The sequence below is a fragment of the Hylobates moloch genome, unplaced genomic scaffold, assembly GCF_009828535.3.
Source record: "Hylobates moloch isolate HMO894 unplaced genomic scaffold, HMol_V3 SCAFFOLD_9, whole genome shotgun sequence".
In the NCBI taxonomy this organism is placed as follows: Eukaryota; Metazoa; Chordata; class Mammalia; order Primates; family Hylobatidae; genus Hylobates; species Hylobates moloch.
Window position 1 is genome coordinate 60,800,485 of NW_026652284.1, and position 13,812 is coordinate 60,814,296.

Consider the following 13,812-nt stretch of genomic DNA (forward strand, 5'->3'; position numbering starts at 1 on the left):
TTTATAACGTTATAACATACTGTAATACTCACAAGGTGGTTGTAGAAGTATAAACACGACTGGAGTTATCTGATTGGCTGCTGGTGATGTAACACCCATGTCAATACTTCCCAGTGAACGCACGTGTTCGACCTTTTATTTAAATTTCCATTTCATCACAGCAATAAGACACTCGGGGCGGTGCATTTTCTGTGAAATGATTATTGCCCTGGGCCCGAGGTGCTGCCTCGCACAATGCATCAAAGGAGGTTGTGTCCGTGGTCGTAACCTCTTCGCGTGAAAGGCACCGCCTGGTCCAGTCTTTGTGAAGGAACAAAATAAGTTCACTTCCTTGGGCACCGCCACCCACCCTCAGCAAATGACAAGGCTGGAGCGCAGCTCCCACCGCACAGTTATTTGCAAAGTCCCAGGTGAACTCGTGGCGAGAGAAGGAAAATGCGCGTCCCGGGCGCGGGTAGGTGCGCGTGGGCAGCGGGGAGGCGGCCAGACCCTGACACTCGCCAGCTGTTTGTCCTCCGCGTAGCCCGGCCCCGGCCGCACACGCCCGCACCCTCCCTGAGACCCCCAGCCCGCCGCCCGGCCTTTTGTCCCCCGCCCCTCGGCCGACTTCCTTCCCTGCGGCCGCACCCCCGCCCCCAGGCCAGAGGCGCGGCCCAGCCCCTTTCCCGGTCCCCTGGCGCCCCCACCCCACCCCAGCCCAGCCCCAAGCCCAGCCCCCCTCCCCCAGCCCGGCCCCCACCCTTTCCCCCTCCAGCGGTTACTGCTACCCCGGTGCATTGTGGGCGCACGGTCCGTTGTTCATTTGCCATTCGACCTCCGCCAGGGCCTGGTCGGACGGAAACGCTCCGCCGGCTTTATTGTCGCTTCGTTATGTGGCGGAGCCGAGCAGTTTAGCGTGCCTCTCACCCTCAGCGCCTGCGAAGCCGGCGGCGGCGTCGGGACTCCTCGGCGCGCGGAGGAAGGATATCTGTGTGGAGGGTCGGTGTGTGCGCGCGGCTTTAAAGAGGGGGCAGCGGAGGGTCTCCCCGCACTCCGCTGCTCAACTTCGAAGGCCTCTCTCGTCCCCGGCTCGCTCCTCACCTCTCCGCCGCCCGCCCCCTTCTCCGCGCGGGACGCTGCCCGGAGCGCGGCGGGGCGGGGGTGGAGGACGAGAGAGCGGCCGGAGGCGTCGGCCCGGCAGCGGCAGCGGACGCGTGCAGCAGCCCCGGGAGCGAGCGCAAGCCGGGCTGCCGGGCGAGAGGGCGAGGCCGAGCCCCGCGAGACCGGAACGCCGGGGGCGGGGGCGGGGGCGAGACAGAGGGGGAGCGCGCGGGACGCGGCCGGAGGCCGTGCGCGAGCCGGGGCACCGGGCGGCGGCGGCGGCGGCGGCGCGCGCCATGTCGTTCAGTGAAATGAACCGCAGGACGCTGGCGTTCCGAGGAGGCGGGTTGGTCACCGCTAGCGGCGGCGGCTCCACGAACAATAACGCTGGCGGGGAGGCCTCAGCTTGGCCTCCGCAGCCCCAGCCGAGACAGCCCCCGCCGCCAGCGCCGCCCGCGCTTCAGCCGCCTAATGGGCGGGGGGCCGACGAGGAAGTGGAATTGGAGGGCCTGGAGCCCCAAGACCTGGAGGCCTCCGCTGGGGCTGCCGCCGGCGCCACCGAGGAAACCAAGGAGTTGCTGCTCCCCCAAGACGCGGGCGGCCCCACCTCGCTTGGCGGCGGTGGCGCGGGGGGCCCCCTGTTAGCGGAAAGGAACCGTCGGACTCTGGCCTTCCGAGGCGGCGGCGGCGGGGGTCTCGGCAACAATGGCAGTAGCCGCGGCCGCCCCGAGACCTCGGCGTGGCCCTTGAGGCATTTCAATGGGCGAGGGCCGGCGACTATGGATCTGGAGCTGGACGCGCTGGAGGGGAAGGAGTTGATGCAGGACGGCGCGTCCCTGAGCGACAGCACCGAGGACGAGGAGGAGGGGGCGAGCCTGGGCGACGGCAGCGGGGCGGAAGGCGGCAGCTGCAGCAGCAGCAGGCGGTCGGGCGGCGATGGCGGGGACGAAGTGGAGGGCAGCGGTGTGGGAGCTGGCGAAGGAGAGACTGTCCAGCACTTCCCGCTCGCGCGGCCCAAGTCTCTAATGCAGAAGCTCCAATGCTCCTTCCAGACCTCCTGGCTCAAGGACTTTCCCTGGCTGCGCTATTCCAAGGATACTGGTCTTATGTCTTGCGGCTGGTGCCAAAAGACCCCTGCAGATGGGGGAAGCGTGGACCTTCCCCAAGTGGGGCATGATGAGCTTTCGCGAGGGACCCGCAACTACAAGAAAACCCTCCTCCTGAGACACCACGTCTCTACCGAGCACAAACTCCACGAAGCCAACGCCCAGGTACAGTATATCCTGCTCCTACTTTTTTGAGATCTTTTGGGGAAAGGTTTATCAGCACTCCCTTCACCCCCACCCCCCCCCAAAAAAAAACTCAAAACCATTTTCCTGGGTGAAGACATCGTTCCAGTTGAGAGGTGCGGGAAGCTTATGCGTGGGGGTTTAGAAAGCCTGGGAACAAGTTTTGAAAAGTTACGTATGTGTTGTGGGGGGAAGGGGATGGAATGACAATTGTCTTGTCGTAGCGCTGGATTTTTTTTTTTATGACTCAGATTTCTTATCAGTTTGAATCAAAAAGAAAGTGAGGTTGAAGGTTTTAACCTAAAAGGCTGACTTTGCGGTAAAAAAATTTTATTAGCTGTGATTTTAGAGAAGCTGGTCTATGTTCACAGACGTTTAGTGTGCTGGTCGAAGTCAAATCGGGCAACTCTTTGAATAATGGATTAAACAGTTTACCTTTAAGGCGACCCCTTTCAGGAAAACGTCCAGCCGAAAAAATTCTTTATAAAAAATCAAGATAAGGTGAAGTATGAGAGCAGTATGTAAATGTAGAGAATGCTATTTGGAACTCTCTGCTCTTGTGAATAATTTTACTAAATTAATCTCTGTTGAACTTTCTTACCACGGCCTGGTTTGGGTAAATTATTGTAGTTTTTACTTGTTTACTTTTACTCAGATTTTTGTGCTGAGATTTTTTTTGTACTGTTCCTTTTCAGAAGGATTTTTAAATGCAGTTTACAATTAAGTACTTTAAACTTAGCACTAGAAATGTTTAATGTGTAGCTATTTGTATCAAGTAGTGGATTTGGATTGATAGGGAATTTATTTACCAAACACCGTGAAAGTGCTTACAAAACAAGTAAGCTGTACTTTAGTTCTTAGTCCTTGTTTTAACATTTCCAGTCTAAAGATAGTAAGCTTTACTATTTTGATAATCTGTATTCAAGGCAAACAGATGTTGATCAGTCCTCCCTTTTTGACTTTAAGGCAATCTGTGGTGGTGGATGGAATTCATTCTTTCGTATTGGTCGTTGGTTTTATAAAGTTAGCTCTTAGATAGTAGTCTGTTTATTGGAATGATTTTGCCGTTCAGCACACTTACCTTGGGGTTAATTAGGCGCACCAGTAACCCCACAGACACAGCACCCATGTTTCTCAGAAGTTAGGGCTTTAACTTTAAAGCACAGGGTGATCCCCCGCCCCCGCCCCGGTGGACAGTGTAGTAGGGTTTTTGTTGTTGTTTTGCACACATTTTAGTTGCCTAAGCCCTAGAAGGAAGGTCATTTAAAGATACAAGGCCGAGAAAGGTTAAGTAAATTGTCCTAAGAGTCTGGGGAGACCCAACTGAGACTAGAGCCTGTAAGGAATGTCGTAATGGAAAAAGAATGGATTTGGAGTAAATCTGGGTTCAGATCTCAGCTTTCTGCAATTAACTAGCTTTGTGAGCTTGGGCAATACAGTGAAATGGAACTAACAGTTCCTTGTCTTCCGTGCATATTTATTCTGCAAAGTATTTAATTTTTGTTCCCATTTTACACAAGAGGAATCTAAAGCCTTAAAGGGTTAAGTAACATTCCTGAAGTTATGTAGTAAGATGATGGAGTTGCAGGGGACTTGTGAAAATGAAAGTTTAATTTTCCAAATAGGGCTAGGTTGGTTACTTAGAAAATTTTAAATGGGATGAATTTTCTTAATCTGCTGTGGACCAATTCCTCTATCAGCATAGTCTCTCCCTGTAGGCAAATCTGAATGGGAATGCAAATTATAATTAGCTCCTTTACTGAACCTGAAATCAGAAGAAGGGGCATTAATTGGATAACCTTAACGTAGCCTTAGCTTGGGTGTATTCTCCTCTGGGTTTGTATCTGCGTCTTGGAATTCCTAGGAAAAACCTTTCTAAACTTGAGCTGAAGTACGACTCTCTTCCTCTTCACTCCTTTGAATTCCCCCATCAATGCAATCTGCAGGCCATCTTCTTTCTTTGGGACATTCTATACAATATACATATATTAAGGGCTACAGTTTTAGTAAGTCTTGTGTGTCCTAAGGTTATATATTGGTCTCCTTGATTGGATTTTGGGTATTTTCAATTTGAATTGATCCTAATCGTTTCTTAGTTTCATTATAACTAATCTTGAGGGGATATCTTGTTATCAACCCCAGGTACCACCTATATAAATATCTGTTTGTCTTAACATGAGTGACAGGTTCCTGATCTGTTTTACTCTTTTGGGCAGACCGAATCATTTTTTTTTCTTTCTTCTGCAGTCTCCAGTTACCTGTAGGAGGCAGTATAACACAACGCGTAATGTAAGCGTCTACTTGGGCTTAAGGTCAGAGGACTTTGCTCCTAAATCTCTACTTTTTGGGCAGGCAAATTAGTTAACTTCTAGTTTCCTTATGTATGCAAAGTATATGTGCCAGCACAAAACCACTTAGTGCCGTTATTTATTATCATTATTACCTTTTTGTTTTGTTTTTTTTGAGACAGTGACTCTTGCCTAGGCTGGAGTGCAGTGGTGAGATCAAGGCTCACTGCAGCCTCCTGGGCTCAGGCATCCTCCCGAGTAGCTAGAACTACAGGTGTGTGCCACCATTCCTGGCTAATTTTTAAGTTTTTTGTTGAAACGGGAGTCTTACTATGTTGCCTAGGCCGGTCTCAACCTCGTGGACTCAAGCAATTCTCCCACCTTGACCTCCCCAAAATGCTGGGATTACAGGTGTGAGCCACTGAGCCAGGCCATTATTACTCATTTTGATCACCAATCAGTTCTCCTTTTTATACCTTCAGAGACTTTGTGGCCATCAGGTTCTTTGAACATACTGAGCCTATTTCTCATACATGCAATATTTCTCAGCTTCACAAAGACACTGTTAATGTCTTGTCTTAAAAACATGGAAATGAGAGTTTTAGAATTCTTCAGGCAAGAAATCAGTTTGAGTCTATGAGTACTAAACTCCTATTTTCCTAATTATTTCTCAAAGAGTCCCGTTTCTGAGAGAGATTTGGCCACATCTTAACACAGTCGTGTACTACATGATGTTCTCAAGGATGGACTGCATATATGATAATGGTCCCATAAGATTATAGTGGAGCTGAAAAATTACTATCACCTGGTGATACCGTAAAGTTGTAGTGCACTTTGTTTTGTAATCCCAGCACTTCAGGAGGCCGAGGTGGGTGGATCACTTGAGGTCAGGAGTTCGAGACCAGCCTGACCAACATGGTGAACCCCTGTCTGTACTTAGTGTAGCCTAAGTGTATGGTGCTCATAAAATCTACAGCGGTGTATAGTAATGTCCTAGGCCTTTCATTCAGTCACCACTCACTGACATACCCAGAGCAGCTTCCAGGCATGCCAGCTCTGTTCATGGTGAGTGCCCTATAAGGTGTGCCATATTTTTACTGTACCTTTTTCATGTTTAGATAGATTAGATACACAAATACTATCGTGTTACAATTGCCTAAAGTATTCCTTACAGTAACATAGTGTACAGGTTTGTAGTTTGGGAGCAATAGGCCCGGCCGTATAGCCTAGGTGTGTAGTAGGTTACTAGGTTTGTGTACGCTAAGGCACAGTGACAAAATCGATGCATCTCTCAGATCATATCCCTCTTGTTAAGTGATGCATAACCGTATGTCATGAAAGGTTACTTTCCTTTAAGTAAGAAAAGTATCTTTTTGTTAATCCCTTGGTAGTGACCAAAAAGTTAACCCTTCTGTTAATTGGACCTTGGTTATTGTGGACTGTTCATGGGAGAGTCTTTTAAAACATGCTTTCTGAGTCTGTGTTTTGAGCCTTCTGTTTCTGAGGTGTCCCCTGTATTTATAAGGATATGAGGGACAATTAATAGTTTAATTTTGAGTAACAATGTAACAATTGACTACATCGTCAGAGTCAGGTTTAATGATTAGCTCATTCAGTATCTGACCATTTGGCCCAGAAGACTTTAAAATTCCTTAATAACAGTGATTACCACTTATTCTTGGTTTAGACCACTTTCTACCTAATTGTGAAATTTTCATAGCCTAAATCACACATCCTGTCAACTCTTCCTAGGAGAAATATGCACCCAAATGTATTATTGTTGTAAATTTAGTTAACCTTTACAGAAACTAAGTAATGAATTCAGACCAGCGATCTGATTGAAATTTCCACTTGGAATATATTGATGTCAGTAGCTGAGCAAACAAAGAATGTAAGGCAGATCTATCAGCCTAATTTGTTTTTGGCAGAAATAAGGGCGGAAGGTTGGTTGGTTAGTTGGTTGGTTTTTAACACTTTAGGAAGAAAGTCTGAAAGACCTTTCACTGAGGAAAAATCGATTAGAGTTGAGCCTGTAGCCCATTAAATTCCATTGTTTCTTATTTATATATTTTACATTACTTATAATTTATTGTTTGTGTTTTATTCAGTAACAGCTAGTTCATAGCCCTTATGCTTTTCAAACTTGTTAGCAGTGTCTGACTGTATACCTTACTGTATTCCTAGGGTTAGCTTCCTTCTCCATCTTAAATTTAGCTGTATTAGGTTGATGCAAAGCACTGGAGATAAAAATCTATAAATAAAACAATCATTCTCTCTGCCCTCAAGGAACTTGTAGTTTAGTAAGGAGAGACAAACATGACTGAAAAAAGACGCAGATACCATGGTAGCAGTATATAATCAGGGTACATTGAATTTTTTTTTTTTTTTTTTTTTTTTTGAGACAGGGTCTCACTCTTGTCACCCAGGCTGGAGTGCAGTGGTGTGATCTCGGCTCACTGCAACCTCCGCCTCCTGGGTTCAAGCGTTTCTTCTGCCTCAACCTCCTGATTAGCTGGGACTGCAGGCACACGCCACCATGCTAGGCAGATTTTTGTATTTCTAGTAGAGACGGGGTTTCAGTATGTTGGCCAGGATAGTCTCTATCTCCTGACCTCGTGATCTGCCCACCTCAGCCTCCCAAAGTGCTGGGATTACAGGCGTGAGCCACATGCCTGGCCTGAAGATTCTTAAGGGAGTGATCAGTTCTACCTGCAAAGGTTGGAAGAAGCTTGTACAACTGACTCTTGAATTTTAATTGCATTTAATAGGTGTTGACCAGGGTGGGGAGGGCATTTAGGCAATGCTGTTAGAAACAGCCTGAGGAGGAGCCAGGCGCAGTGGTTCACGCCTGTAATCCCAGCACTTTGGGAGGCCGAGGCGGGTGGATCACTTGAGGTCAAGACTTCGAGACCAGCCTGACCAACATGGTGAAACCCTGTCTCTACTGAAAATACAAAAATAAGCCAGGCGTGGTGGCCAGTGCCGGTAATCCCAGCTACTTGGGAGGCTGAGGCAGGAGAATCGCTTGAACCTAGGAGGCACCCCACTGCACTCCAGCTGGGGCGACAAGCGAGACTGTGCCTCAGAAAACACACACACACACAGCCTGAGGAAAGTGAAGAATGGTATCTTAGAGAAGGGAGAGTTTGGTTGCTGTGCAGGATGAAAAATCAAGTTTGAATAGATAGACTCGAGGTCATGGAGGATCTCCTGTCATGCTGAAAACATTAACTTTTATTCTCTTAACAAATGGGCAACAATAGCAGTTTTAAGCAGGGGAGAATCATTATCAAATGTGTATGTGTTGCAATCTAGAGGCACCTGCATAGTGTGTAATGTGGGTTTAGAGTTTGAGGAGAGAACTGGTTGGCAGGATGTTATAACCTGAATAGGCTGGGCGCGGTGGGCGCGGTGGTTCACGCCTGTAATCCCAGCACTTTGGGAGGCCGAGGGGGGTGGATCACCTGAGGTCGGGAGTTCAAGACCAACCTGACCAACATGGAGAAACCCCGTCTCTAAAAAAAAATTAGCCGGGCGTGGTGGTGCATGCCTATAATCCCAGCTACTCGGGAGGCTGAGGCAGGAGAATCACTTGAACGCAGGAGGCAGAGGTTGCGGTGAGCCGAGATCGCACCCTTGCACTCCAGCTTGGGCAACAAGAGCGAAACGCCGTCTCAAAAATAAAAAATAAAAAGTAACCTGAATAACCATCGTCTGTCTGCTCCCTAACACTTACAGGATTCGAATTTCTGGGGATAGTACTTAAGCTACCAGAGAGGGATGCCATCACTCAAAGATATAGAGGTGATCAGAAAACTGCAAAAGAGACCTTCTTGTCTTTTTCTCTACCAACTATTATAATTTGTCATTGCCACTAGCATGTATTTGTTTGGCATCACACTTGCTATGGCCTTGTTTGTCTTCCTTCTATAAAATGAATTTGTTCTAAAATTTGGAAATAGAAATTGCTGTTTTTGTTCTTCCAGTATATTCCAGTGGGTTGCTGCAGAGTGATAAAGATTTTTATGTTTTCAATGCTTTTAGTTTACACTTAAATGTTTGTGTTGGAAATGTCTTTTCTGCTAATTCAGTTATTGGAAAAGGGCTGTAATTGAGTAAGGTAGTAAATACTAATTGCTTGTTTCTTTAACTGAATAACATTTTCCTATCATTAATGGATTGACTGCAGGTGTGCTGTTTGACTTTCTATTACTTGTAACTGAAGTTAGCTTCTCTTCCTCTACCCCCGCAAAAGTGTAGGAAACTGGGTGATGGTCTTGTATTCTCTACAAGTTGGCCGTGTTGTTTAGGCCCCAAGCTAGAATGCTGATGACCCTATCTATTCTCTTCCTCCACCTCTTACATCTGTTTTATCATGCAAGTTCTGATGATTTTTAGGCTATTTTTCTAGGGCTCTGCTTCACACCTCATTGACATCTATCTTCCCTAATTAAGGTCTTTTTTTCTTGCATGTATGTTGCCCTATTAACAGTAGCTTTCCAGAGGGTACGTGGCTCACACCTGTAAACTTAGCACTTTGGGAGGCCAAAGCAGGAGGATTGCTTGAGCCCAGGAGTTTGAGACCAGCCTGGGCAACACAGGGAGACTCTTATCTCTACAAAAGTTTTAAAAAATAAAATAACTGGGCATGGTGGCACACACCTTATAGTCCCAGCTACTTGGGAGGCTGAGACAGGAGGATCCCTTGAACCCAGGAGGTTGAGGGTACAGTGAGCCATGATCTAACCACTGCACTGCAGCCTGGGTGACAGAGTGACACTGTCTCAAAAAAAAAAAAAAAAAAAAAAAAAGGAAAAATAGCTTTCCAACTGGTCGCAGTATCTGCAGTCTTCATTCCTTGATAATAAATCTCTACCTTGCTGCCATAGTCATCTCTCCTCTTTGCTATTTCAATTATATCACTGCTTCTGAAAACTCTGTAAGGTGCCTATAGCAATGGTTCTAATATTTGGGAGGGGGAAGGGGGTTCAAATCTCTTTTTTTTTTTTTTTTTAAGAGATAGGGTTTTTGCTATGTTGACTGGGCTGGTCTTGAACTCCTGGCTACCAGCCATCCTGTCGCCTTCCAAAGTGCTGAGATTACATGGCCCTCTTTTTTAATCTGGTCAAAATGGATGGACATTTACGTCTGAAATGTGCCCAAGTGCATATTTGCATTCCATAGGGCTTTTTAGAAAATCACATTGAAGTTCTTTTACAAATCTTAACTTTTGAGGATGCTATAGACCATCTTATGTTTTTTTAAAATGCTGGGGTTTTTTTTTTTTTTTTTTAAATGCTGTCTCATTTACTTGAAGTGCTCATCCACCCATCCCACTCTTGGATCCTTTAAAGCTCTGCTCAGGTCTTGTTTCTTCCAAAAAGCATCCCTACACTTTAAAAACAAAAAACAAAACAAAACAAAAAACTGGATTAGATACACCTGCTTTCTGCTCTTATAACACCTTAAGAGTCTTACCCACTAACAGAAACTTCAAATTAGCAACTGAATGATTTTGGTTCTCAGTGTAGACCCTGGCCAAAGTAGGTATTCATTTAATGCTTATTAAATAAATATGTAAAGTTAGGACTTTTCAAGCGTTTTCCTTTGAGTAAAATATTTAATATTTTGTAGCCTATGTTCTGGAAATATTGAACATCTAGATAATAGGTTATAAGGATTTTAACTAACTGGACACTTATCTATGTTTTCTAAATTTTGGAAGACTTGATAATTGACGTCTCATCCGGACTAAAGTTTTACTAAAGGGCATCTTTACAAATAAAAAAATTCAAGGTTTCATATTTAGCTCTGAATGTCTGTTTCTTTAAAATCTCCTTGTTTAGCCAGTTTAGACTAATGTCTGAACTAATCGTTTTTTCCTGTTTGAGAGAGAGGTTAGAAAAGGTTACTACATTTGAAAAGACCAGTTGTGGAAATAGTAATTTTTTTTAACTTATCAGTGATATCTGATGTTATCGGTTTACTAAAAGTGGACATAGAACGTTGAAGGAACCAAAGAGGCAAAGATACCTGGAGTTATTAGGGACCTACTTTAAGATATTGTCTCTGGCACTAAGAATTTATTAATTTATTGAGTTTAGCAAATAATATTGGCAGTTTATTTTAGTGCTTTGTGCTTACTTAGCTCTTTTACCCAAATCCTCTAATAATAATCTCCTTAGAGAGTACACATACTCTTGGAAATAATTCATTTTTTTTGAAGGGCATATTTATGTGGTTTCTTTTTTTTTTTTTTTGAAGGGCATATTTAATAGCTGCTGCAGACATAGAATAGTGCCTTAATCAGTGGTGAACAAGAAATTGCTATTGTTGGTTATAAAAGCAAGGGACATTAATGTTCTTGTTCTTGTACCATAGTAATGAGAAAAAATAGTGGTTGAATAGTGTTTAATTTGTACAGTTTGTGTCAAAGTAGAATGGGCAGATATTTTGGTGGATAGGCTTTTGTCTTAGTTATACAAATTAGGACATTTGGTATGATAAAGGCAGAGAATCTTAACAATTGGCACTGGCCCAGAAAATTCAGGGTGCAGTGACCATAGCGTGTTATGACTGCTACAGTAGGCATAGCCACCTCCTGAAGTGTTTTCAGCTGCTTGATATACGGACTTTAGGCAGTTCTTGACTTGTACATGCTAATTCACTGCTTCCACAAACACTTCATAGATCTATGCTGCCAGATATTCAGTGCTGAAAACTTTTGCTTCTTCCAAATATTCATACAGTATTCATACTTTTACTATAATATGTGGTAGATAGAACATTGAACCAAATGAGCTTGGGTTCAGGTACAGCTTGTGTAACAAAGTTTAGTCTTGAGCCTGCATCAAAGCAAGATTCTTCCCCCTTATTTGTAATTTCTGTAGAGAGCATAGGCAAATTAATAAAATTTACTCAGTCTCAAAGGGGAAACCAAGTAAACAGAATGATGCTTTTGTAGAAGGTTACACTGTCCAAAGTAATTGTTATAGTTGTTTTTAGTATCATTCTTTACATTTTCACACAAGTCCTAAATTGTTCATTCCTCTTTGCTACATGATACGAAATTTCACAGCATACTGGTTTTTTTTTTCTTTTAACCAAATATTTGCAACAATCCAATACAACATACTGGTTTAGTACAAGAGCTTAGGTTAAATAAGTCTCATTATTACCTTACTTCCTTTCTCCAGTTCCCCAAAAACAAAAATAAGGGTATTACTCATGAATGGACTTGTTTTGATTCCTCTATCCATGACTTAACAGTTTTTGCAGAATTGGATGTTTTGGTAGGAGGAGAAAATAGCTAATTTAGAGCATGGAACATTATTATATGGTGGGGGGGCATAGGTGGGAATTTTTTGGTATAAGGGCATTACACACTTGGCACAAGAAGGGTACGGGAAGGTTGCCAAGGATCAGTCGAAAATGAGGAAATTTCTCTACTTTGTGTGCTTCATTCTGTAGTGATCATATACCCCAGATTCACAGAGTTTTTCATACTATTCCGTTTTCACAGTGAAACAGTTGAAGTGTGTCCTGGAATCTTTTTTTTTTTTTTTGAGACAGGGTCTCAGTCTGTTGCCCGGACTGGAGTGCAGTGGCGTGATCTTGGCTCACTGCAACCTCTGCCTCAGCCTCCCAAGTAGCTGAGATTACAGGCATGCCCCACTACTGCCCAGCTAATGTTTGTATTTTTAGTAGAGATGGGGTTTCACCATGTTGGCCAGGCTGGTCTTGAACTCCTGACCTCAAATGATCCACCCACCTCAGCCTCTCAAAGTGCTGGGATTACAGGCGTGAGCCACCACCCTGGCCATGTTCTGGAATATTAATATTTTGGTTCTTTCAGTTGACTTCTCATACCTGGGAGAAGCACTATAATTTTTAGATGGACTGGGTTAGTTTCAGAGAATTGAGATGACAGTGTGTGTGGCCTCCTGTGACATGGACTCAAGTAAAGCTAAAATTTTTATAATTTAGCCATGCACGTGATTGCATTAAGTCATGTTTCGTGATTGTTTAAGAATCCACCATTTAGGATATTGTTTGTGAGACTACTTTTGCAGTCTTGTCATCTCTACACCACTTCCTTTCTTCTAAGCATGTCAGTCCTTTGAGCCTGTTTACACTCTAGTATTTATTTCTCCATGTTTTTCTCCATGCTTGTAAAATCATAGATCCATGTAATGTGTATATATTTTATTATTTTATAGAAATGGTATATGTTTAACTTAATATTTTCTGCCAAAGAATTGACACTTGAATAAGGTCAGTATTTTCAGCTATCTTTTCTACTACAAATGGTCTAAGCAGTTTTTCTTTTGGGAAAGAGATGATTACTTCATTCGTTTAGCAAAGTGTGCCAGGCACTAATCAAAGTGCTGGAGGGATATTCAGCTCTGCCTTGAGGGAGCTTACCCACCTAGTCACTGTATGAGGAAAGTCATAAAGTTTTAATTAACATTTGTAATACTGACTTATAGTTTAAGGAAAAGGCTCAGGGATAGTGACTTTCCAAGGACACCCAGTTAATAGCTGATACAGACAGCATTCTGAATTCTACATCATACTCTTATTCTTATGATTATATCACACAATTTTAATTGTGATGCCAAGTAGAACTATAATGAATACCTGTATGATAAGAAGCAAAATTTATAAACATTTAGAATTTTGAATTCAGGAATTTTAATTTACCTTTCAGTTTATAGTATTTATGACCCAAGAGAGATAAAGCATTTTGAAAGTTGATAGGAAATTATATAACTAGATATTCCTATAGTTGAAGCAAATTTTCCCCTTAGGGTCTTACCTTTATCTCTAGTTAGATTTAATTAACTTCGTTGACCTAAACTGTTTGATTTTAATGTTTGCCAAGACTTAAAATTTACCTTTTTATTAATAGTAGATAGGGTGATATGCCTAGCATAAAATATAACTTGGATATTTTAAGTTCAATCAGGGGAGACTGTTGCTTTCCTATAGAGATAAAGCAAACTCATTTAATTCCTGTAAATGAAAGTTTCTTTCCTTAAGAAAATAATTGCTCTTAATTTTAATTTTAAGAAATTCTCAATTCATGTTCTTAGCTTATATTTGAAACATATAATATGATGAATGTTATTTTTAAAATGAAATCCTGCTGATCT

At 43.5% G+C, this 13,812-nt stretch overlaps 1 protein-coding gene across 2 annotated transcripts in view; it reads left to right on the plus strand.

Moving 5' to 3' along the window:
• Nucleotides 1-236: 236 nt before the first annotated feature.
• Nucleotides 237-13,812, plus strand: part of ZBTB10 (zinc finger and BTB domain containing 10) — a 38,729-nt gene continuing 25,153 nt past the window's right edge. Inside the window, exon 1 of one of the 2 annotated variants that reach the window (XM_032759912.2) lies at nucleotides 237-454. In XM_032759912.2, coding sequence (XP_032615803.1) covers nucleotides 359-454 — 96 coding nt within the window. In that variant the 5' untranslated portion in view covers nucleotides 237-358. Of the gene's footprint in view, nucleotides 455-732; nucleotides 2,352-13,812 lie in introns of those variants that run through there. The other variant, XM_032759911.2, reaches the window with a different exon arrangement.